The sequence below is a fragment of the Callorhinus ursinus genome, unplaced genomic scaffold (genome assembly GCF_003265705.2).
Source record: "Callorhinus ursinus isolate GAN/ISIS: 27379988/994484 unplaced genomic scaffold, GSC_fseal_2.0 scaffold42, whole genome shotgun sequence".
NCBI classification, from domain to species: domain Eukaryota; kingdom Metazoa; phylum Chordata; class Mammalia; order Carnivora; family Otariidae; genus Callorhinus; species Callorhinus ursinus.
In genome coordinates this window covers 3,256,504-3,282,587 of record NW_027397104.1, presented here as the reverse complement: position 1 = coordinate 3,282,587, position 26,084 = coordinate 3,256,504, and the positions used below count along the sequence as shown (strand labels likewise).

Below are 26,084 nucleotides of genomic sequence, written 5' to 3'. Positions count from 1 at the left end.
ACATGAGTTTAGGCTCGGCACACACATAGGTGTCCAGACACACAGCAGTCATAGGCGACACAGCCAAATACCATCCTGATACAAAGACCCACAATAACTACGCAGACACACACTAACACATACAACCAGGACGACGACATGAAGCACGGACATCGAGGATAAAACAAATGGCCTGAGTCAAAATACACTGGCCACTGGAAAGGTGTGCTGATACAAGATCCGAACAAAAGCCGGTCCCAAACACAAACAAGACCCTACACTTCCGGACGTCCAGGACCAACACAATAACACCTGCTTTTGGAGGACACGTGGCCAAACCCACAGACCCCCGCTGGGACTCTGGTAGCCCCCTCACCGCGCCCACCCGGTCCGAGCCCACCCGGTTGTCCGAGCTCACTGTGGGTGACGGTCACGATGAGCCCGGCTGCCGCCATTTCCTCGCTCTGGACCACCTCTTCGCTCCGAGCCACCTCTTCGCTCCGAGCCACCTCTTCGCTCCGGGCCACCTCTTCGCTCTGGGCCACCTCTTCGCTCCGAGCCACCTCTTCGTTCCGGGCCACCTCTTCGCTCCGGGCCGAGCGAGGCTGCACTTTCTTTACCCGCGGCCTGCGAGCGCCGGCGGCGGCGCCCCTGGTGGATCTGGCATGCCCGCTGGCCGCACTCCTGACGGATGATCGCTGAGAGGGAGGCGGGCCGCGCTCGGCCTGGGGCACCGACTGGCGCGTCTCCCGGCCCGGCCGAGGGCCGCGCCGCCGGGGACCCAGCCGCCCCCGGTCGCCTCGCGGTCTCCGCGCGCCACCGCGCTCCGCCAGACCCGCGCTTGCTGACCACCCAGCGGTGGGCGCTGCGCTCCGCGCTTTGCAGCCCAGCCAGGCTACTTCCCCGCCCCTCCCCGCCCCTCCCGGCCCCGGCCCACCCCGGCCGCCCCGCCCACCCGGCCCCGCCCCTCAGAGCAGGCCTGGCTCTGGCCCCGCTGTATTCCGCCGAAGCCGCCCCGGCCCCACCCACTCAACCGAGGCCCCGCCCCACTCACTGGAACCCCGCCCCACGCCCTTCACCGAGGCCACGCCCCTGCTGACGGTCCGCCGCCTCCAACCTCCCGGAGCTCTCCTTCCCCGGAAGGTCGCGCTGAAAATCCGGAAAAAGGGTCGGGAAACTCCAATAGGCACATTGCGCTTGCGCGGGGGGGCCGGAAGTGAAGGAGGAGGCGGAGGTGGCTCTGCTTCCGTTTCTAGTCCTGCTCCAGTGTTTGGGTTTTCTTCGTGGCCGCCCAAGATGAACCGATTCTTCGGGAAAGCGAAACCCAAGGCTCCGCCGCCCAGCCTGACTGACTGCATTGGCACGGTGGGCACTTGACCACGCATAACTAGACTCAGGGACTCTGACACTCCCGACCCCGCCCACCTCGGCTCCAGGCTCCTACTCCTCCATTCCATTCTCGGTTCCGGACACCTCGGCCTTCTCCACCTCATCTTCGTTCCTGTTACCCAGGTCATTCCTGACGCCACAAACCAGGGACCCGCTAACACTACTTGCACCCAACCCCTTCTGAGGCCTGCTGCCGTGTTTACTCGCTCTTTCCGTCTCCTGCCCCAACCGGCCATAGGCCCACATCCTTTCCATTTCGGTCCAGCCCGACCCTTTTCCTCTCTTTTATTCTTCATCCCTCTCCCACATCAGGATCCTCAACTTGATATCCTAGGTCAACATATACGTACCCCAATCCTGGATCTAAGTAACAGGAAATTCAGAACTCTGGCCCCTCACATTAAGGCATCACCCCCTATCTAAACGAATAGCATTAGATTTACAGCCCTAGCCCATTTCACACACCTGGTTGAGCCCCCCAGTCTGACTAGTCTCTGATTGTAGGAGAATGTCAACTCAGCCCATTTCCCAAATTCTTTTCTGCTCAAGCACACTTGAAAGGGGCCCTAGAATATGAGAATCTGAGGGGTGGAGTATAGTTTATAAAAGCCTCCCAGTGTTTCTGACTAGTAATCTCCCCCTGGTTGGGAACCACTTTCCCACCCTTCTTTCCTCTCCTGCCCCTTCTCTTGTAAGTGTATTGTCCTAACTATGTCTGTTTTCTCAAGGTGGACAGCAGGGCAGAATCCATTGACAAGAAGATTTCTCGACTGGATGCTGAGCTCGTGAAGTATAAGGATCAGATCAAGAAGATGAGAGAGGGTCCTGCCAAGGTAAGGTAGGCAGCAGCTGCAGAACATGCTGCGACAGCCTAATTTGAGCACCTATGGAAGTAGGGCCCAGTAGTAGTCTGGTAAGGAGAAAACATGTGAGGGTGTATCCTTCAGGGAGGAGGATTTGCAGCTTGATATGAGAGGAAGGCTGGGGTTTAGTCTGGTGGAGAGAAGATGCTGACGACTGGTCCAGAAGCATGTACAGGGGAATTAATACATTCTACTGAGAAGGTGGCAGTCTCAGAACAGCATCTAGAGACCAGCATTCTATTAATAACATCATCACTACCTACTAGCCGTGACTGTCATAAAGTCACTTAATACCTTATTTTCCTCTTCTATTAGGTAGAAACAGAGATTACCATATTTAAGTGCATGAACTGTGGATATAGAACTACCTTCTTTTTTCCCCATCTCTGTAACTTATTAACTATTTGAACTAAGTTACTTAGCACCACTGAACCTCAGTTTCCCTATCTGTAAAATGGGGATAACACCTACTTTATAGTATGAGGATTAAATGAGGTAATTCATGTGACCTCCCTAGCACTGTGTCTGGTACATAGAAACATTCATAAATAATAAATGTTAGATATTATCATCTGTGAGTAATATCTGCTTTTCCTTCTTCATTGGAGGAGACAAATAATGATTTATGGAACAGTATGGAAAGGGCAGTGACAAGAGGCTTTTTCTCAGCCATCTTAGTTGGATGGCATGGAATGAAGAATGACCAGAGGCAGGAAAGCTCATCTAGACTTGAGATGAAAGCCTAAACCATGGTGGCAGTCAGGAAAATGACAGGAAAATCAGTTTGCAAGTGAGTTCTGAAAATCAGTAACGAGATGACTGCATGAAGAGACAAAAAGGAAATGTAAGGTTGATATAAAGGTTCTTAACCAAGTGAGAGATTGGTGGGACCATTGTTAATAATATTGGTGAGATTTTGGGCCTGTTGAGTTTGAGTGGATAGCAAGAAGTCCAAGTTGGGAATCTCCCTAAGGCAACTGGATGTACAAATAGGCACTATTGTGGGTGGCCATGGAGAGACAATGCACTAAAGAGAATGCAGTTCAGTACCCTGAGATGTGGGGTGCAAAGACAGAGACGAGCTGAGGCTTAAAGACTATGCTTAGGAGGTGAAAAAGAGTCCAGGAGCCACTCTGTCTATGACTTTGAAGAAGAAAATAGATATGTAAGTCTGAGATACAGGAGATTTCTTTTACTATATGTGTGTTTTCTACTTCTTTTAATTAAAATCTGTTTTTTTCTCTAGAATATGGTCAAACAGAAAGCCTTGAGGGTTTTAAAGCAAAAGCGGATGTAAGTTATAAGTGTAACCTCCTTTCCTCCAGCAGGTTTAACTGAAAGGGAAATGGTCTTACATTCTTCAGTTTTTCATACTATTTTATAAGCATTCTTGATTTAGTTGCAAATTTCATTTACATATCCGGTGAGCTGGGTTTTTCTCCCCCTGCATGTTCAGCACTATCTGTTGCAGCACTGTCCATCTAAACAGAACTTTTTGCTATGATAAAGATGTTCTATATCTATGTTGTTCAGTACAGTAGCTCTTAGCCACGTGTGGCTCTTGAGCACTTGAAAAGTGTTTAATTTTTAACAATTAAGTAGCCATATGTGGCTAGTGGCTTCTGTATTGGACTGCCCAGATCTATAGGTTCTCCCATTATTTATTTGATTAGAGTATGCCTTTTTGTTTGTAAAATTGAGAATCCTGAATACCTGTTCCCTCCCAGCCAGAATAGATTTAAGGGTCCTTAATTTATTTTAGGTGACTATGTCTCAGTGTTTGAGCAGAAGCCAAATAGCATCTTTGGTGCTTACCCCTGTGGGCTGTCCAGCTGATGAGACCTTCTGCAGGGTTGTAGAGGTCAGATGTAAGCAGCTTATAAGGAACCAGAAATGTTGTTGATATCTCTATTTTTATTTTTGAAGTGTCTTTTTATCAACATAAACAACGAGTCATGGAACACTACATCAAAAACTAATGATGTACGGGGCGCCTGGGTGGCTCAGATGGTTGGGCGTCTGCCTTCGGCTCAGGTCATGATCCCAGGGTCCTGGGATCGAGCCCCGCATCAGGCTCCCTGCTCAGCGGGGAGCCTGCTTCTCCCTCTGCTTCTCTCTCTCTCTCTCTCTCTCTCTCTCTCTCTGTCTCTCATGAATAAATAAATAAAATCTTTAAAAAAAAAAACGATGTATGGTGATTAACATAACTAAAAAATTTAAAAAATAAAATGTCTTTGTATCAGATACCACCTTCCTCCTTTTAAATTAGACAAAATTGGAAAAAAATGATAATGGTGAGAGCATGGTAAAACTGTTCCTTATTAGTAGGTAGCACTGCAGTTTTTAAGTAATTTTTTTTTAACAAAAGGAATGTATATTCATCATAGACGCTAGGAAAATACATAAACTTGAACAGAAGAAAAGAACATTTACCTAGATTCCTACTACCAGAAATAACCATTTTTAGAATGCTGATTTCTTAGTTTCTTTTCTCTGGTTGTGCATGCATGGAATCTGTGCATATAGCTTTTTAGAAGAAAAATTGTATTGTGTAAATACAGGTTGTCCCTTTCCACTTCACATTATATCATGAGCATTTTCTCTCCTTTTATACATTTTTTTCCTTTTATACATTCTTTGGAAACTTTAATGGGGTGGTGATAATTCTACCACCATTTGCCTACACCATCAATTGACCAATTTTCTTCTGGTTGGATAGTTAGATGGTTTCCAAATATTGTATAAAGACCATAGGGACATAAGTCTTTGAGGTAGTATTATACTTTGATATAAAACTTTATTTAAAAAAACATTTTGGAGGGCACCTGGGTGGCTCAGTCGCTAAGCGTCTGCCTTCGGCTCAGGTCATGATCTCAGGGTCCTGGGATCGAGCCCCGCATTGGGCTCCCTGCTCAGCGGGAAGCCTGCCTCTCCCTCTCCCACTCCCCCTGCTTGTGTTCCCTCTCTCACTGTCTCTCTCTCTGTCAAATAAATAAATAAAATCTTTAAAAAAAAATTTTGAGCACCAGGTATTACATCAGGCCAGGTGAATTACTTAATTATGGATATAAGATTAATAAAAAATAATACCTATCCTCAAGAAGTTCAGTCTACTGGAAAACCAGTTTAGTTATATGTATGAAGAGCCTTAAAAATCATCCTACCCTTTGCCCCAAGAATTCTGTTTTTGGGGATTTATCATAGGAAATCATTTGAAACATCATAAAGACATATTAAGAGTATGTAGTAACATAGAAAACAGCAAAGGCTATAATCTTAAGTGGAAAATAGTCTCATAACTAAGATACAAAGACAAAAGACTGGAGGAGTACATCAGATGATATTTGTATTAGAGGGATTATACTGCTTTTGCCAGTTTTTCTGTGTATTTAATTTTTTAAAGAAAATTCCTATTTGGGGCGCCTGGGTGGCTCAGTTGGTTAAGCGACTGCCTTCGGCTCAGGTCATGATCCTGGAGTCCCGGGATCGAGTCCCACATTGGGCTTCCTGCTCAGCAGGGAGTCTGCTTCTCCCTCTGACCCTCTTCCCTCTCGTGCTTTCTATCTCTCATTCTCTCTCTCTCAAATAAATAAATAAATAAAATCTTTAAAAAAAAATTCCTATTTAATGTTGGAGATACTTTCTTCCTAAGGATTTCTGTCTGGCTCACATTTACCATTCTTAATTGATTCTAAAAAGGTATGAGCAGCAGCGGGACAATCTTGCCCAACAGTCATTTAACATGGAACAAGCCAATTACACCATCCAGTCATTGAAGGACACCAAGACCACGGTATTTCCATAGCACCTTTTCCCATGATTTTATTTTATTTTTTTACTCTTTTGATCTTTTCCCATAGTATTTAAAAGACAATTTCACCAACATGGCTTCTTAAGACATTGTGTTCTCTCTTATCTTTTTTTAGGTTGATGCTATGAAACTGGGAGTAAAGGAAATGAAGAAAGCATACAAGCAAGTGAAAATCGACCAGATTGAGGTGAGATGTGTACTGGTTTCTGCAAGAATGTACACTAGTTTTGGAAAGAACACAGAAGATTGATTCAATCTTGAGCTTGCCATTAACTAATAGCGTAACTTTGGGAAAGGATACCAAATGACTCTTGATTCCTTGTTAACACAAGGATCCTAATGCCATATATGGTTATGGTGAGGATGAAATAAATGAGCTGGTGTGTCTATGCACACAATACCTGGCACATAATAGACACTCAGTAAAGAAGCTGCCAGTTTCCCATTACTTCTAACTCACTAAATGATTTTGAGTCTGTTTCCTGAATTGCAAAGTAGTGATGTTGCGACCCATCTCCCAGGATAGTCACGAGTGTTAAATGAGGATGTATATGTCAGGTGTTTGACACAGTTCCTGCAGTAGAGCTGGTTCCCTTTTCTAGTAATTCTCTTTATATATTTAATAATAATGTTATTAGATTCTTAAAATTAACATGTCTTTTGAGATCATGCTTTAGTTGGGAGGTGAGCCCTAAGCACTTGGCTCCTCTCACCTCTGCCAGGTGAACAGCCCAGATGGCAAGCAGAAATAGCAGAGGGAGTGAGCGGTGACTGGTCAGAGGAAAGAGGCCTTTCTGCTGGTATGGTGATATTTTTGACTTTATCACGCCACTCCACCCTCCCCCCAACCCCCAGTAGAATGTCTCTTTCTTTGAGGGCAAGGACTTGATTTTATTCACTGTTAGGCCTTGAACAATGCCTGGCCATAGTTGGTGTTCAGAAAGTTTTTGATGGATGATGAACAAATGAACAAGAGACTATTAAAGGAGCTAAAGCAGTCCTGCCCGATTCAAGCCGTATTTGTTGGTTATTTACTATCTTCCTGGCATTTTACTGCCTCTGAAGAGTATTCTCCAGGAGTGTGGATCTTTAGTACAAGTGAGGGCATTCCTCCCATCTTAACTTTTCTCGAGCACCCCTCCTTGGACTGCCCATGGCTGTCTCTCTAATCCTGCACCAGTCTCTGCTCACAGGGAGTTAAGCTCAGTGACATCTTCTGGGACAGTGACTGAGAAAATGTTCCAAGTAAATTTTTCTTATTTGTACAATACTATTTGGTAATATAATGAAACTGAATTTTGTTTTCTGTTTATAGGGTTCCTTATGTTTTAATTAGAGCTATTTAATCTCAACAAAACAGAAATTGTGGTCTTTCTGGGGGTTTTGTACATCTCTCCATCTTTTATCTGCAGTTGTCTGTCTGGTTCCCTATCTAATTATCCTTTTCGTGTCTCCTCCTAGATTTGCCCATATGGCAGGTGGAGAGCTTCTTTCTCTCCCTTTTGGCCTGTGTGTCTGTCTGTGTCTGCTGTCAGTTGGGCTATTTTGAATTTCATTTGTTTTCCTAAAATACTTTATAAAACATTTTCATTGTTTTATAACTCATTTTTTTTGTATTTTGCCTATATTCTCTGTTCCTAGCCTTCCTATTTTTCAGTTTCTGCACATCGGGTCTAGTACTTGTATTTGTTTATATTACTTTTGTGTTGTTTATCCAATATTGAACCTGTTAATTCTTTGTGTGATGATTGTGTGTGTGTGTGTGTGTGTGTGTGTGTGTGTGTGTGTGTGTGTCTTTCATAGAGTCTATTTCAAGGAATCCTATCCATAAATGATTTGGGGAGACTTGTCTTGATATATGATAGCACAGCAGAAACTTGACTTGATTAGCTTACTCTGTGTTTTCACTCTCTTTTAGTTTTTGTTTCAGCCAGTGCTTCTCTGTACAGTGGAATGTCACATACATACAGTGTGGTATTTGGGCACTGAAAATACAGAAAATCTTAGTGTTTTCTTTTTTTTTAAGTGTTTTTCATTTTACTCTCTGTGTTGTCTTCTTCACCTTTAAATGGAAAAACAAACCTCCACTTTGGGGGCCCGGAGGAGTTCTCAAATGTTTTGCATTGTTCTAAATATTCTGAAGGATAAATGGTCCCAATTTGGACTTTCTGCGTTATCAACAATAGTCTGTTCCCTTTCTGTGGAAATTTAAGTCTATGACGAGCACATTGTTACTCTGCATATCCTCTTTTTTTTTTGTAAGATTTTATTTATTTATTTGAGAGAGAGAGCATAAGCAGAGGGGGAACTGTAGAGGGAGAGGGAGAAGCAGACTGCCCACTGAGCAGGGAGCCCGATGCGGGGCTCGATCCCAGGACTTCGGGATCATGACCTGAGCCGAAAGCAGATGCTTCACCGACTGAGCCACCCAGCGGCCCCTCTCTGCATATCCTTAACACAGTGGAAGATATGTAGTATTAAGTGCTTTAGTGTTTTACATGTATTATTGCAATAAAGCCTTACAAAACCCTCTGAGGTATGGCCATTAATAATCTCATTTTACAGATGAGAAAATTATGGCTTAGGGACTTTCTCATTAAGTAAGGCAAAATTCGAGCTTTTATATGTCTGATTCCAGAGTCTGTGCTCCTAACCATTATACTAGCTGCCCTATATTATGCTGTAGCACTTCTCAGATTGGTTTTACATTATTTCTGGCCTTGTAGTCTTCCAGTTAATCATGGGTAGATCATTCACAGATGACTTTTGCTCTCAGTCAATTATTTTCGCCAGCCTGGTTTCGGATATCAAAGCCTGTCCTGATTCTATTTCTGTTTCTCCATCCGGGGTTGGCCTAGTAGAACAGTTGTTTCCACTACTGTTTTTTTTCCCTACACAGTATAGTCAGTCTTTAGCTGACTTAAGAAGACTAATTTGTGTGCTCACTTCAGCAGCACATATACTAAAATTGGAACAATACAGAGAAGATTAGCATGGCCCCTGCACAAGGATGACATGCAAATTCGTGAAGCGTTCCATATTTTTGTCCCACATCAGGCTCCCTGCTCAGCAGGGAGTCTGCGTCTCCCTCTGACCCTCCCCCCTCTCATGCTCTCTCTCTCTCTCATTCTCTCTCTCAAATAAATAAAATCTTTTAAGAAATAAATAAATAAATAAATAAATAATTTTTAAAAAGACTAATTTGCTTGTCTCTATTACCTGCTTTTCTCCATAAACTAGGAAAATGTTGATAGTGTAGATGTTCCTGGACTTAATGTTTTAGGTAAACTTTCTGTGATGACAGAGAGCTGATGGGCATCTGTTCTTGCAATAGGACTTTGGATTTCCAAGAGGCACCTTAAATTCAAATGCAAGGTCACCAATTTAATTCTTTTTTTTTTTTTAAGTTTATTTCTATTTTTTGTAGTAATCTCTATACCTAGGGTGGTCTTCAAACCCATGACCCCAAGATCAAGAGTCGCATGCTCTTTGAGCCAGCCAGGTCCCCCAATTTAATTCTTCTTTATTTTTGAGTTTATATTTTATTACCAGAAGGAGGATTATGTGAGTCATTGGCATTCACAGTTACTGTTAGGGGAATCTTCAGTTTTGTGATTTTTAGATAGTTCATTAAGCTCTCTTATACTTTTTTTTTGGCTTTATTATTTTTATTATTATGTTAATCACTATACATTACATCATTAGTTTTTGAGGTAGTGTTCCATGATTCATTGTTTGCGTATAACACCCAGTGCTCCATGCAGAACATGCCCTCTTTAATACCCATCACCAGGCTAACTCATCCCTCCACCCCCCTCCCCTCTAAGACTCTCTTATACTTTTGATTGGAAGGGGCATTCAGGAGTTATTCAGACCCATCCTTTAGAGGAGCACCTGCTCAGTTGTTGACTAAAAACAATCACTAGGCAAGGACTGGGGTAAGGGAAGGAAACTAACAATTGTTGAGAACTGGGGCGCCTGGGTGGCTCAGATGGTTAAGCATCTGCCTTCGGCTCAGGTCATGATCCCGAGGTCCTGGGATCGAGTCCCGCATCGGGCTCCCTGCTCCTTGGGAGCCTGCTTCTCCCTCTGCTTCTCTCTCTCTCTCTCTCTCTCTCTCTCTCTCTCCCTCCCCTCCCCCTTCTGTCTCTCATGAATAAATAAATAAAATCTTTTAAAAAAAAATTGTTGAGAACTGGTATGTACTCGGCATTTTATGTACATTATCTTTTTAAAAATTGTTTGTTTCTAAGATTCAGAGGAGAGAATAGGGTGGGTTGTGGTTAGAGGAAAATAGTAAGAAATTAATGAAAGCTGTCATATATATTTCTGTAAGGACTTACAAGACCAGCTAGAAGATATGATGGAAGATGCCAATGAAATCCAAGAAGCGCTGAGCCGTAGTTATGGTACCCCAGAATTAGATGAAGATGACCTGGAAGCAGGTATGTTGTGGGAAAAGCAATTAGGAAAGAAAAAGTTTTAGAGTCTGAAAGGGTGATTTCCTGGGACCTTTTCCCAAATGCTAGAGAAAATCCCTGCGAGGGTTCTGTGAAAGTTAGTTTATGGTACAGTCTCTGGGCAAAGAGCTTGTGAGGCAGGCATGTCAGATTTGCATCCTCCACCAACAACTCTGGGAAGGACAAGCTACAGAGGAAAGTCAGGGCAAAGGTCTCTGCTGACCTGGTACTTGGTATCTAATTATTGCCTTTCCCTGCCATTTTTCTTTGGATTTTGTTCTCCCTATTATTGGAGTCTCTCCCTCAGAACAGCAAAGCAGATCAAGAAATAATCACTGGCAAGTACTTAGTGTGCATCTACCATATGCCAGGTACTGTGTTAGATGCTGAGGGTTTAACATTGAAGAAAGCAGATACGGTCCCTGCATTCATGAAGCTTCTCTAGCCAGGAGTAAGAAATTGCTTGTTTCAAATAATTAATAGCAAGAACACAAACTGTTGGGAAGGAGAAGTATGGGGTACTGTGGAGCGCATAGCTGGGGAATGTAACCTACTTGGGAGTGGAGACAGGCATGGGTCCTGAAGGATGAGTAGGGGTTAGCAGGAAAAAAATGGAAGGGGTTGTTGAGTGGTCTCAGAGAGAGGAATCTTTACCCGAAGAAAACGAAAACACTATTTTGAAAAAATACATACACCCCTAGTCTATTGCAGCATTGTTTTTAATAGCCAAGATATGGAAGCAGCCCAAGATGTCCATCCATAGATGAATTGGTAAAGAAGATGTGGTATATATACACAGTGGAATATTACTTAGCCATAAAAAAGAATGAAATCCTGCCATTTGCAACAACATGGTTGGATCTAGAGGATATAATCCTAAGTGAAATAAGTCCGACAGAGAAAGACAAATACCATGATGATTTCACTTATATGTGGAATTTAAGAAACAAAGAAAAAGATGAAAAAAACAGACTCTTAACTCTAGAGAACAAAGTGCTAGAGGGGTGGGGAGGGCATGGAAGAAGTAGGTGAAGGGGATTAAGAGCACACTTACCTGTGATGAGCACTGGGTAATTACAGAATTGTTGAATCACTATATTGTACACTTAAAACATTAATTTCTTTATTTCCTATCCAGAGTTTCCCCTGATGAATCTCTACCTGCCCTTGTCATTTCTCTTGGTCATTTCCAGCTCAACTTTACCGTAGACTTGTTTTTAAAGCCTGATTTCATGTGATGATCATCAGTATATAACAATCTCTAGCTTACTTTCACTGCCTTCTTTCAAGTTCATCAATAAATGAGAGAAAATTTTGTATATTTGTTATTGTTCAAATTTTCTAATTTGAATTGGCCAAGCAATAGCTCTAGACTCTTCCCATGAAGACTAGGGCCTTGTAAACCTGTGGGGAATGGTTGTTTTGTTAGTTTTAGTTTGGTTTTTGTTTTTCATAGATGTTACCACATCTGTTCCCTTGAAAGTTTCTTATAATGGTCATCTTTTATTTTGAAAATAGAAATTAATAATCCTTTTCCCTTTGTTTTAAAATTTTTGTCTTATAACAAATAATTTGTCTAACTTCCTTAACATTAGCTGCCAATTTTCTTGTGTAAATTTTAGTGAAATGTTGACTTTTCCAATAACAGAGTTGGACGCACTGGGTGATGAGCTTCTGGCCGACGAAGACAGCTCTTACTTGGATGAAGCAGCATCTGCACCTGCAATTCCCGAAGGTGTTCCCACTGACACAAAGAATAAGGTGAATGCTTTTTCTGTTAGCTATGCAAAATGGTAAAGGTTTTATGCTTGATTACCAATTTGGGAATCTACCAGGTAGTCTTAAGTTAGAACAAGGAAAGATTGTCTCAGTCATTATTTTGGGACCCCTTGCTAATATTAAACTGTGGACAGGCTGTGTACGTTGTGTCACTGAGGCCCAGGAGTGTTTTTCTACATTAACAATTTGTATAATTTAATTACGAACTTGTAGTAGGTTCCGTTTATACGTTTTAGATAGCATTTCCTGGAAAAATATCACTAACACATGCATAAACCATGCTAGGCAGCAGCATGAAAGAAAGTTCTGCCCTCCATACACACTGCTTAATTGTAGGGTGGATTTTTTTAATAAAGATTAATAATTTAAGTATAAAACTTAATATAGAAAGATTCTCATTTAGGGCGCCTGGGTGGCTCAGTTGGTTAAGAAACTGCCTTCGGCTCAGGTCATGATCCTGGAGTCCCGGGATCGAGTCCCGCGTCGGGCTCCCCGCTCAGTAGGGAGTCTGCTTCTCCCTCTGACCCTCTTCCCTCTCATGCTCTCTCTCATTCTCTCTCAAATAAATAAATAAAATCTTAAAAAAAAAAAAAAGAAAGATTCTCATTTAACAAGGTAAAGAATCAGGATACCTGGGTTTAAGTCTCAGCCCCACCACTAACTGACTGTGAGACTTGGCAAATCACTTAACTGTTTTGAACTTTTCTGTTCCTTGTATCTTTAACATGCAGATAATTATAATTATCTCACATAATTGTTGTGTAGACCAAGTTAGATCTTGTATGGCGAACTGAAAGCCCTATCCAAAGCCACATGGTTGTCATTATTATAAACAGATAAAATTTTGTTACTTATGAAATCCTGTTCACTCTATCTTAGTTCCTCGTGTAAATGTCATTTTTTTTCTATTGCCATTTATCCTGTGTTTGCATTATCTCCCAATGTGCACATTGAATGTGCAGAATCCTTGAGTGAGAGCCAGTCTCCTCAGCTCTGCCTTTATTCACTGTATGACTTGGAGCAAAAAAAAAAGACGTATTTATTTGAGAGAGAGAGAGAGAGAGAGAGCGGGGTGGGGGTGCAGAGAGAGAGCATCCCAGAGCTGACTCCCCCTCAGTGCAGAGTTGGGCAACCCTGAGATAATGACCTGAGCCATAACCAAGAGTCAGATGCTCAGCATGCAGCTGAGCCAACCAGGCACCCCAACTTGGAGCAAATTAGAAATTCTTGTTTTCTGTCTGAACCTTATCAGTTTTTTCCACGTATGAAATGGGGGGAGCGAAAGGTGAGGAGTAGGTAGTTTCTCAGGTCCCTTCGAGCTAATTTCTACGAACGTGCACCTGCCCTTTCTGTACCCTCCCTTGCTCCTTGAGTCTAGGGCAATCTTACCTTTCTCTACTGCCCATTCTACCCCACCCCACCACCCCCGCCTCTGACCATTTCAAGGTTCCAGGCACAGGGTGGTTTTTTTGAACATACCTGAAATAATTTTTTTTTAAAGATTTTATTTATTTGACAGACAGCGAGAGAGGGAACACAAGTAGGGGGAGTGGGAGAAGGAGAAGCAGGCCTCCCGCGGAGCAGGGAAGCTGATGCGGGGCTCATTCCCAGGACTCTGGGATCAGGACCTGAGCTGAAGGCAGACGTGCTCAACGACTGAGCCACCCAGGCACCCCTACCTGAAATAATTTTTATTAATGCTACCTACCACAACTCACCTTGTCAATATCCTGTAGCATCTATGTTTCCATCTTCTATTTGTCACAGATTCCTGAGTTAAATGTGCTGTTGAGGTATAGTTTCTTAATTGATAGTGGTATCACTGCCTATAAGTTTGTAGTAAAGTACAATGTGGAAGTACTGCCTGTCCTAGGGTACTCTTCCTTTAAGGATTGGGAAACTGCAATAGGTAGTGGTTCACTTTAGGAATCAGAGTGAAAATGGGAATCTGGAGGCAGGGACTAACTCCTCAGCCTTTCCTCCCAGACGTTCCCAGTTCCTGCTTCCCCCTCCTAGGTTTACTTTTTTTTTTTTTTTTTTTTAAGATTTTATTTATTTGAGAGAGAGCACAAGCAGGGGGAGTGACAGAGGGAGAGGGAGAAGCAGGCTCCCGCTGAGCAGGGAGCCCAGTGCAAGACCTGATCCCGGGACCCTGGGATCATGACCTGAGCCAAAGGCAGCTGCTCAACCAATTGAGCCACCCAGGCACCACCCCCCAGGTTTACTCTTAAGTGTCTGTTTCTCTCACTTTTCTTCTACCCTGCAAACAAGCACCCATTTTGAGCTTTTCCAATCTTTTCTTGGTTTATCATGTCCCCCTTTACCTTTCATGAAAATGCTTCTCATCTTCTCGGGGATTTTGATGTTCATTGGTTAAACACTCGGAAATGAGTTTTGACTACTAAATATTTGTAATCATTTGTTTTATCAGTTGAAAAACAGTGGCACTGAACATTGCTTTCTTTTCACAGGATGGAGTCCTGGTGGATGAATTTGGATTGCCACAGATCCCTGCTTCATAGACTTGCGTCATTCAAGTACATCATGTAAAATAAACACATATTGTGGGACTAGGAAATATTTATCTTTCCAAATTTACCATAACAGATTTAGGTTTCTTTCCTTTCTTCAAAGGAAAGTTTAATTATATTGCTCTTTCATTTTTTTCTGTAAAGAGATTCATTGTTTGGAGGATGCTTTCTTCATACTAAATTTTTATTTCCTTTCTCCTATGAAAGACTAACTTACTTACAAGTATCAGTGACTATGTATGACTTGTTTTCATTTATTAATAATAATTTGAAATAAAACCAAGGAAATGGAATCTTGAAATTCTAAGATCGTATAACTCCATAATCTGAAATTGACCTGACAAATTGATAAGACAAAGATGAGATTATTGGGACCGTTCATTCTATGATTCAAAACCATTTTCTATTGTGGTATTATAGGTTGGTTAAAGTGATAGCCTTTTTTGATGGGTTTTGTTGTGTCCTGTGAGTAAATCATTACTATGTCGGATACTGGAATGAATTATCACTACTGTATCATGAGTGGATATTTTGATTTGTGCTTCCCTCAGTATTACAGCCTGACTTATAACCAATAATGACTATTTCTTGATATTTAATGTATAGGACATTTATTTATACTCAATAAATATTTTTCAAAAGGATATAATTTTAATAATGTCACTTCAGCCTAAAACCTCTAGTACAGAAAAAAACTTAATATAATTTTAATGTTGATTCATCTAAAAACTCCACTACAGAAATCAAATTTAAGTGCTAGCATCAGAGGAAAGAACAAAGAACAGTCCAGGCCTGGGCCCTGGTCTACTGTCTAATAACTTCTAAGCAGCCTACTCAACTTTGTTAAACTTCTGTTTCCTTATTAGTACAATCATGCTTACCTCACAAGGCTTTTGCGAGGAATACTTGAAGTAATGGTCAGTGAGTATAGTTGACCCTTAAATAACACAGGTTTGAACACAATCCACTTCTACATGGATTTTTTACAGTACAAGATTGTAAATGTATTTTCTTTGTGATTTTCTTAATAATATTTTCTTTTCCGTAGCTTACTTTATTGTAAAAATACAGTATATAATACATATAACATACAAAGTATGTGTTAGTTGCTTATGTTATTGGTAAGGCTTTTGGTCAACAGTAGGCTATTGGTATAGTTTGGGGGGAGTTAAAAGTTAGATGCAGATTTTCAGTTGTGCCCTATACCCCACATTGTTCAAGTGTTAACTATACTTTGCAACTTGCTATTCTCATATGTGGGCTATTAACAACAACAACAAAAAAATAGGGGCTTCAGTTCTTTTCTTGGAAGGTGCCAGAAGTGCTACAGCCAGTCCAAACTCCTGCCCAATTTCAGAGTCTTTAATGATCCATTAGTGGGGACTAATCTCGCCTTCTCAAGAAACCTTCCAGTGGGATCGAACATTGTGCTATTCATCGTTACCTTCTTGAAGCCTTCCTTGGCTTCTCTATAATTTCTCACTCAGCTCTTTAAATATTTCTTCCACTACAGTTTCAATCTTGGATTTGAGATATATCAAAAGATATATCCTTGAAATGTATCACACCCAAGATTTTAAGTATTACCTGTGCACTAAGGACTCAAAATAACTGTCACTAGCCTAGACCTCTTTCTTCATTCTTATTTTCAGTCCTGGGCATTCTTTTTTTTTTTTTTTTTAAAGTTTTTATTTTTTTCTTTGACAGAAACCCCAAGAGCAGGAACACAAGCAGGGGGAGTAGAAGTGGGAGAAGCAGGCTTCCTGCCGAGCAGGGAGCCCGATATGGGACTCGATCCCAGGACCCTGGGATCATGACCTGAGCCGAAGGCAGATGCTTAACGACTGAACCACCCAGGCACCCAGTCCTGGGCATTCTTAATTAAATGTCCCACCATTACCTAAAATCTGACATCCAAATTAAGCTTATGATCTTGGGATTCACTCTTGGCAAACATTCCTGCTCTGTTTTTTATCTTGCCAATGTTACCAGTGTCCCATATATTGCCAGTTTTAATGGGTGATACTTAGTCCTCCAACTAGACCTCTTCAGTGCATTGGATACCAGTGAGCAATCATTCTAACAAAATTTCTGCCTTGGTTTTCCTGTTCCTATTTTCTCTAAGACTCCGTTCTGAAATCCTCATCTCTCCAACTCTAATGTTGGTGTTCCTCAGGATTCTAACCTTTATCCACCATACTTCTTTCTCTGATCACTTATATTTACTGAGTTCAACTATTCTCATGGCTTTAACTGCTGACCTCTAAATCTATACTTCTATCCCAGATCTTGCCCCTGAGTTTCAGAATCCTATTCACATGCAGCTGTTTGCCTAGCAATTATTTGGATGTTCCCAAAGCCAGCAAACACTTAATATTCAAATGGCCAAGACAACCATTATCTTTCCCTCAGACCTGAGTCTCCTCTTGTTTTCCCTGTCTCAGCTAATGGAACCGTTATCCTCCATCATTCAAAACAGAAAGTTCTTGAGTTAGCCTTGATGCCTACATTTTGCCTCTCCCTACACATTCAATTAATCATCAAACCCTGCTTTTAACCCTAAGTGTCTTTTGGAATTAATGACTTGCTTTCTCTTCATGCATAGTTTCACTTCCTTGAGTCCATTCATCACATACAGCTATATTTATCTTTCTAAAATACAAATCTGACCTAATCACTACTTAAAGTCTTTTATGGTTCCCTGACACCTCCAGTAAGACATACAAAGCTGCCTGTGACTTGGCCCCTACCTCTCTGTAATGCTTTATTGCTTAGTCTTTTCAGAACAACATTCTCTGGGGTGCCTGGCTGGCTCAGTCAGTAAAGCATGTGACCCTTGATCTTGGGGTTGTAAGTTTGAGCCTATGTTTGGTGTAGAGATTACTTAAAAAATAAAATCTTTTAAAAAGGGGGGGGCACCTGGGTGGCTCAGTTAGTTGGGCATCCAACTCTTGGTTTCAGCTCAGTTCATGATCTCAGGGTCTCGGGATTGAGCCCCACATCGGGCGCTATGCTCAGTGGGAGTCTACTTGGATGTTCTCTCCCTCTGCCACCGCCCCGCATTCATTCTCTCTCTGTCTCACGAATAAATCTTAAAAAAAAAAAAAAAACTTTGCTTTTTTTTCTTAAGATGGAGAAATTTTCTTTTTAAGTTTTTATTTATTCATTTAAGGAGTCTCTACACCCAGTGGGGGGGCTCAAACTCGACCCTGAGATCAGGAGTTGCACTCCAAGACTCTTCTCACTGAGCCAGCCAGGTGCTCCAACATTTTCTTTTACAGAACTGCCTCCCCCCATATAACCATATGATTATTGCAAAAATACCAATTAGAGTAGCCCTATCCTTATTCTTCCAAGCTATGAACGTGGGCTTGTGACTAGGCTGTGCCTGTTGGAAGTTCTTCCTTTGAATTTTCTAAATGGAAACTTAGGGGAAATACTTTCTTCCCCTACCCTCCCAAAGTCTTTGTCAGTATGAGAAGCTTGAGATATGGGAGGCCAGAGAGATGAGACGAGAGGCGGAATGAAAGAATCCTCATGGCACTGAGGCCTGACTTCCGATCCTTGAGACCCCAAGAGGGCTCCAAGTCTCTGCAACTCTTCAATTCTGTGAACTCTCAGAATTCTGCCAGCAGACCCCCTTTTCTGCTTAAACTAGTTGGAGTTGGGTTCTTGTCACTTGGCAATAAAAGTCCCCAAAATTTCTCTGTAGCCTCTCTCTGTGCCATATCCCACTTTTCATTGTTAGGCTGCAATGATTACTTCCAGTTTCCCCATTTCCACCATAAAGTCATGATTCCCTGCCTCTGACCATACCTTTCCCTGGAGATTCCTTAACACCTTTATCATTCTGCTAATTCTTGCTGTACTCAGAAAAGACCAAAGGCCAGGCTTTGGTCTGTGTCAATCTTAGTGAATTTAAGGAAAGTGGAGAAGATGAGTCCTGTGATAGAGTCAGTCCCAGGCACAGCATAGTCTCTGATGATCACTCCTGTAGCTGCCACCGGTCAGCATCTCCGAAGCAGAGTTCAGTGCAGGTGGTCTCCTTGAGTTGTAATCTGTCAGCTCCAGCAGTTTAGCAAAGGTGGAGGAGATTGGATCCAGTAAGAGAGTAAAAGTTTGGCACTTCAACCTCTATTCATCTCCCATAGCTTTCCTTTTATATTTTCCTACCCCCATAGATTCTAATATAATAGATCTGAATATGGTGTGAGCACTTGGATTTTTAAAAGCTCCCCAGGTAGTTTTTATATGTAGCCAGAATTAAGAACCACTGCCCTAGGATGCCTGATCAGTCTGACTCCATTTTCATGGACAAGCAGTCTGGACTGTTGCCATCAATTTCTACAAATGGAGAGCTAGGCACTGATTGCCCTAAGGCAGTTTTCATCCAGAGAATGAGTTGGGACATATTCCCTCCTCTTCTATTTTTAGGGAGAGTTTGTGAAGGATTGGTGTCAATTCTTTGTTTTTGTTTTTTTTTAAAGATTTTTATTTATTTGTCAGAGAGAGAGAGCACAAGCAGGGGGAGCAGTAGAGGGAGAGGGAGAAGCAGGCTCCTCACTGAGCAAGGAGCCCGATGTGGAACTCGATCCCAGGACCCCGGGATCATGACCTGAGCCAAAGGCAGACGCTTAACAACTGAGCCACCCAGGCGTCCCTGGTGTCAATTCTTTGAATATATGGTAGACTTTACCGGTGAAGCCATCTGGGCCTGGGCTTTGTGGGAAGCTTTTTTATTACTAATTAAATCTCTTTACTTCCTGTAAGTCTACTTAGATTTTTCTATTTTTCTTGAGTCCGTTTTGGTAGTTTGTGTGTTTCTAGGAATTTGTCCATGTCATCTAGGTGATCTAATTTGTTAGCATAAAGTTGTCCATAGGATTCCCTTATAATTCTTATTTCTTTAAGGTCAATAATAAGGTCCCCTCTTTTATTCCTAATTTTAATAATTTGAGTTTTTTTCTTTTTTTTTCTTGTCTAGCTAAAAGTTAGTCAATTTTGTTCTTTTTATTCAGTGAACTACTTTGTTTTGTTGTTTTCTATTTTTATTTCTGTTCTAACCTTTATTGTTTCCTTCCTTCTACTTGTTTTAGTTTAGTTTGCTCTTCTTTTTCTAGTTTCTTAAGGTAGAAGGTTAAGCTGTTGATTTGAGATCTTTTTTTTTAATTAATAAACTTTATTTTTCAGAGCAGTTTTGAATCACAACAGATTTGAGCAGAAAGTACAGAGAATTCTCATGTATGCCCTGTCCCCACACATGTGCAACCTCCCCCATTATAGACATCCCACACCACAGTGGTGCATTTGTTACAATCCATGAGCCTACACTGACACCTTATTATCACCCAAAGTCCACAGTTTACATAGAGTTTACTTTTGGTGTACTTTCTATGGATTTAGACAATGTAACCACCAGTGTATCATAAAGAATAGTTTACTGCCCTAGAAATCTCTGTGCTCTGCCCATTCATCCTTCCCTTCCCCGAGCCCTGGCTACCACTGATCTTTTTACTGTCTCCATAGTTTTGCCTTTTCCAAATGTCATATAGTTGGAATCATATATAATATAGCCTTTTCAGGTTGGTTTCTTTCATTTAGTAATATGCATTTATGTTTCCTCCATGTGTTATTCATGGCTTGACAGCTCATTTCTTCTTAGTAGCGAATATTACAGTGTCTGGACTTTTTATTTATTTTTATTTTCTTAAAGACCTATTTATTTATTATGGAGGGGGCGAGGGAGAGGGAGAGGGAATCTTAAGCAGACTTCCTGCTGAGCGTGGAACCGGATGCCCGGCTCAGTCTCACAACCCTGAGATCATGACCTGAGCCGAAATCAAGAGCTGGCCACTTAAGCGACTGAGCCACCCAGGCACCTCTGGACTTTTTTTTTTTTTTTTAAGGTTTAAATAGACTTTGTTATAAGGAGGGCCTTACCAAGTAGGGCCTTATACACCAATATATGTGGTCTGAGGATGTCACCAAGGAGAAATCGAGGGGTCATGATTGCAGAAGAGGTAATTGAAGGACATGATCCTGGGAAGGCCGTTCAGGAATGCAGCAGACATGATCAGGAGAGGCCAGGGGTGGTCAGGTCACAGGGTGAGGGACAGGACAGCCCCCTTCACTCCCGTTTCTTGTACCACTCCAGATGTGACAGGACCCAGCCTGATGGCAGGAGGAAACAGGAAGCAGGAGGTGAGCCCAATGGCGTCATCCATGTCCCGAGCTCCTCCCGCGGCGGCTTGGAATGGATCTGGGCACGCTGCACCGGGAGCCGCGGGGTGAAGCCTGTGAGGCCCCTCAGCAGCTGCGGTGTAGGCACAGACATGACCGCACGGAGAAGCTGCAGACAGTGACCAGCAGTAGTAGCCCAAGGTCGGAAAGCCAAAATGGTGGCGCCAGCCGGAAATTCCGGCGCCGGGGAGCCCCGGCACTTCTTTTTTAATGCAAGTATGTCGTAAGTTTTAGTATGTTGTATAAAGTACTGTTTGTATAGGAAAGGCCAGATAGATGTTTGCTTACTGACATTTTTTATAAGTCCCTAGTATGCCATTCAGTTCCAAATTTATCCTTTTTGCCTGCTCTGTGAAATGATTTGCACCCTTTTAAATATTCTCCTTCACCAGCTGGCAGATACTAAGATTTGTCAGTAGAGGGCACCAGAGAGATATTGCAGGAGGAAAAGGTTTTGTTTCCCGTTTTTTGTGTTTTTTTTATTGTTTATTTATTTGAGAGAGAGAATGAGACAGAGAGAGAGCATGGGGGGGGAGAGTCAGAGGAAGAAGCAGACTCCCTGCTCAGCAGGGAGCCCGATGCAGGACTCGATCCCGGGACTCCAGGATCATGGCCTGAGCTGAAGGCATTTGCCCAACCAACTGAGCCACCCAGGCGCCCTTGTTTCCTGGTTTAGTGTTTCAGTTAGTCAGGCTTTTGTGCTGTGGGGGGCTTCTCCAGTGTTTGGCTTCAGCAAAGTACAGGGCTTCTTCAGCACGTGGCCTTTTCAGTTTATGGTGGCTAACAGCCAGAAACTTCTCTTGGCAACCCCTCAGGTGGTTTGTAGTAGAGTGCCTTTTCTGAGACACCTCCCCATAAATGACTTTCCCCAGTACCCTACAAGGTAGATTTCTGGCAGCATCTGCTATTGCAGCACCAGAGCCACTTCCCTGCCATCTAGTGAGCCATAGGGCACATCCTGTCTGACAAGGTCTGCACGTTAGCTCTGGGGTGATCTTCATTAGACAGTTTATCTCAACCCTAGAGGTAGTGGCTGTTCCTTATATTGCTAATCCTATTTTATTTTAGAGTTCTTTTTACTTCTTTATTAGTCAATCCCCTTATTACTCCAATGCTCTGTTATAGTTAATAAGTCTTTAAATAAATAAAATCTCTGTTCAAATGACTGTGTGGTTCCTCTCTCCTGATTGAGACTGATATATCTGGTAATTTCTAAAGGTGACTGTATGGTTGGTTGGTTTGATGAACAGACCTGTCAAAATTAAGGATTTATGTTCAGTAAAGGACAAAATAGACAATGGAAGAAAAGAAGACAAGTGAAATGTATAAAGCTGACAAGGAATTGATATCTGTAATATACAAGAAACCATAAGCAAGAAAAATAGAGCAACCCCAATAGAAAAAAATAGGCAATGGGTGTGAATAAGCAGTTAAAAAAGAAGAAACTCAAAAGGTCATTAAGAAATGTTCAGACTTGTAGTGCCTAGTTGGCTCAGTTGGTAGAGTGTGCAACTCTTGATCTTGGGGTTATGAGTTCAAGCTCTGTGTTGGGTGTAGAGATTACTTTAAAAGAAATAATAGGGGGGCCTGGGTGGCTCAGTCATTGGGCATCTGCCTTCAGCTCCGGTCATGATCCCAGGGACCTGGGATCGAGCCCCGCATCGGGCTCCCTGCTCAGCAGGAGGCCTGCCTCTCCTTCCCCCATTCCGCCTGCTTGTGTTCCCTCTCTCGTTGTGTCTGTCTGTTGGGTAAATAAATGAAATCTTTAAAAAATAAATAAACAATAAAATCTTTTTTTAAGATTTTATTTATTTATTTGAGAGAGAATGAGAGAGAGCACATGACAGGGGGAGGGTCAGAGGGAGACGCAGACTCCCTGCTGAGCAGGGAGCCCGATGTGGGACTCAATCCAGGGACTCCAGGATCATGACCTGAGCCAAAGGCAGCCACCCAACGAACTGAGCCACCCAGGCGCCCCAATAATAAAATCTTTAAAAAAATAAATGTTCAAACTCATTAGTAATCAGAGGAATGAAAATTAGTTAAAACAACATCACACCTGTTGTGTGATGAGATATCACATCACACCTGTTGGCATGAAAAAAGTTTAGAAGCTGGCCACTGGTTATATCTCAAATATACCTCATATCCTCTTCTCTCCATCTCATTTGCTGTCACTCTAGTCCAAGGCCACCATCATCTGCATTAGCCTAATACAAAAATGTAACTGCTCTGCCCACTTCTATTCTTGCTCCCCCACAATTCACTCTTCCTTTGGGCAAAGGAGAAATCTTTTACATGTAGGTCAGATACCTACCACTTGTTTGCTTAGAACCCTTCAATCTCTTCCTACTACTCTTGGAATAAAATCCATTATCATGGCCTGCAGGTGATTTGTGTGATCTCCTTACCTACCTCTTCAATTTCATATTATGCCATTCTCCTTTCTCACTATTGTCCAGCAGATATTTCAACACCTTGAATACTTCAAGGTTTTTCCTTTTTTCCTTACTCATAGCCTTTGCACATTACTATTCCTTCTCTCTGAATCTTCATATAGTTAGCTTTTTCTCATCTTTCCTTCTACTCAAGGAAGCCTGGCCATCTTCTCTGGAGCAAATCCTATTAAGTATCACTGTTACCCTGCTTATTTCTTTCATAATGCTAACATAATTTGAAATTAAAAATTATTAATTTGTAAATATAAGTTTTTAATCTCCTCTACTAGACAATGCAATTCATGAGGGTGGGGACTATGTTTGTCTTTTTCACCATTTACTTCCAGCACTTAAAGCAATGCCTAAGAGTATGCATTAAAACGCATGTGAATAAATGAATCTATTTCGTGTTTGGGGGGAAGGCTGGACCAGTGAATTAGGTTACAAATGCACATGCTTCAGGCTTAAATGTGTTCTATTTAGTAATGCAATAACAAAACAAACTCCATACATTCATTTAAAATTTTGTTACTTTATTTTTTTAAGATTTTATTATTTAAGAGAGAGAGAACACGAGCAGGAGGGAGGAGCAGAGGGAGAGGGAGAAGCAGACTCCCCGCTGAGCAGGGAGCCACACGCAGCACCCTGGGATCATGACCTGAACTAAAGGAATTAACTTATTTACCCCCAACCGATGGATGAGGAAACAGACTCTGTCACATTGCGATTCCAGGCAGTCTGACAATGGAAACCACTGATGTTCGGCTCGTCCTCGCTCCGCTGACCCAGGACGCGCCAACCCGCCACGCATGGAGAGCCCGCCACCGTCACGGGCGCTTTGACTGAGCTACCCAGGCGTCCCTAAAATTGTTACTTTAAAAATTACTGGTGCTTCCAAACTTTCTCCCTTCCGTTCAGTATCCATCTGTAGTATCTTATTGTCATCTGCCCAGTCAAGTCCTTTACCATTTCTTTCTTTTTTTTTTAAGATTTTATTTGAGAGAGAGAGAATGAGAGACAGAGCATGAGGAGGAGGAGGGTCAGAGGGAGAAGGAGACTCCCTGCCGAGCAGGGAGCCCGATGTAGGACTCGATTCCGGGACTCCAGGATCATGACCTGAGCCACCCAGGCGCCCCTTTACCAGTTCTATGGTTAATCGGGTTTTGTGTGTGTGTGTGGAGGGGGTTTTATTTTGGTTTGGTTTTGGCTTACCGTTTTTTGATTTGTAAGCGTTCTCGGTGTATTAGCCCTTTATCTTTTTTTTTTTAAACGCGTATTTTGCCTCAGGTTCCCTTTTGACTACTTAGCGTTTTTTTCGTTGCCTTTTAACCCAAAAGCCAAACTAGGTAGAAGGTGACGTCTGAGTTAACTGCGGAAGGCCAGGTGAAGTTGGTTGGGTGCCCGGGCAAAAGGGCATAGTGGCAAGAGAACATCGTGAATCTCAAAACGAAAAACAATGACTACGCACATTCCAACCAGCGCACAAACGTGATCCTGGCCACCTACAGCCTGCCTCTAGTCTCCTCCTCCAGGCCGGCGCCTGGCGCTTGTGTCTGACGTCACGGACGCACCGCACAGTTCACTTAGGCCGCGCAACCTCCGTGGCGGTCCACCCGGCGCGCAGATGCGAGTATTCTTGCGGCGCCGGAAGTCAAAGGCACGTGACCGGGTGACAGCACTCTCTAGGTTGCCGGGCTCGTTTTAGGTGTTGGCACGGGATGGCGGAGGCGCCTCCTGTCTCAGGTACTCTCCCGGCCGGTGCGGGACTGGGCCCCTCTCGGGGAGCGGAAATTGGGTCAGTGGCGAGTCCTAGGGCTCCGGCCATTCATATCGCGAGAGCGGCGCGTACTAGGGCTCGGGATAGTGGCTCGGAAGGGCCAAGCCACGCGTGTCGTGGGTACCGAGACCTGGACCGTCCTCCACTGAGTTGTGAAACCCCGCAGCTGGGTTTCCAGGGAGAGCGGGTTTGTCCCGGCGCCCAGTGAATCGATGTGGGCGTCTCGCCTGCTGCGGTACGTCACGCCTTCAGCCCGGCCCTACTAAGGCAGAGGCCGCACTGATCTCCAGCAGGCGGGCGTCGGCCGAGTCACCGCCCGTGACGGTGACGGGCTCTCGATGCGTGGCGGGTTGGCGCGTCCTGGGGCAGCGGAGCGAGCGCGAGCCGGACATCAGTGGTTTCCATTCTCAGACTGCCACGACCTCGCAATGTGACAGAGTCTGTTTCCTCATCCATCGGTTGGGGGCAATTAAGTTAATTCCTGTGAAAGCTCTCACCCTGTACCGTACCTGTTCCATAATTGTTAGCCCACTTCTCTTGGAGTTGGTTCTATGTGTAGAACAGCTTCATTTGGCTGTTAATGTGGCATCCATTTCCATTTCCTTCAGGGGGTACTTTAGGTCTTTGTTCTCCAAACTTTTTGGGCAGAGACCAAAAAGAAACATTTTACATCTGACTCAGTGCACACGTGTGTAAATATAAAAAAGAACCAAAAGTTTTAGGACGTAGTGCTTTTCCTTACTAATTGCAGTACACTCTTATTTTCTGTTTTCTTTGAAAAAATACTTGTCACAACCCATTATGTTGATCTGATTTC

General features: G+C 42.9%; 3 protein-coding genes and 1 non-coding gene across 11 annotated transcripts in view; 3 read left to right on the top strand and 1 right to left on the bottom strand.

Moving 5' to 3' along the window:
- Positions 1-594, bottom strand: part of BAG1 (BAG cochaperone 1) — a 31,529-nt gene extending 30,935 nt beyond the window's left edge. For all 5 annotated transcript variants that reach the window (XM_025852833.2, XM_073881468.1, XM_025852832.2 and 2 more), the window contains exon 1: positions 398-594. In XM_025852833.2, coding sequence (XP_025708618.1) covers positions 398-434 — 37 coding nt within the window. In that variant the 5' untranslated portion in view covers positions 435-594. The remainder of the gene's footprint in view (positions 1-397) is intronic.
- Positions 595-1,068: 474 nt separating this feature from the next.
- Positions 1,069-15,461, top strand: CHMP5 (charged multivesicular body protein 5). Its single transcript, XM_025852975.2, has 8 exons — positions 1,069-1,344; positions 2,097-2,201; positions 3,478-3,524; positions 5,931-6,024; positions 6,158-6,229; positions 10,379-10,487; positions 12,151-12,263; positions 14,753-15,461. Exons 1-8 carry the CDS (start codon positions 1,276-1,278, stop codon positions 14,801-14,803), a joined length of 660 nt encoding a protein of 219 aa, XP_025708760.1. The 5' UTR covers positions 1,069-1,275; the 3' UTR covers positions 14,804-15,461.
- Positions 8,981-9,087, top strand: LOC112809682 (U6 spliceosomal RNA). The gene has a single exon (XR_003204639.1). It is a non-coding gene; the product is annotated as a U6 spliceosomal RNA (small nuclear RNA).
- A 9,582-nt stretch (positions 15,462-25,043) lies between the features above and the next one.
- Positions 25,044-26,084, top strand: part of NFX1 (nuclear transcription factor, X-box binding 1) — a 74,205-nt gene continuing 73,164 nt past the window's right edge. Inside the window, exon 1 of one of the 4 annotated variants that reach the window (XM_025852845.2) lies at positions 25,044-25,233. In XM_025852845.2, the coding sequence (XP_025708630.1) occupies positions 25,209-25,233 (25 nt within the window). In that variant the 5' untranslated portion in view covers positions 25,044-25,208. The remainder of the gene's footprint in view (positions 25,234-26,084) is intronic. The other 3 variants (XM_025852846.2, XM_025852842.2, XM_025852843.2) reach the window with 3 other exon arrangements.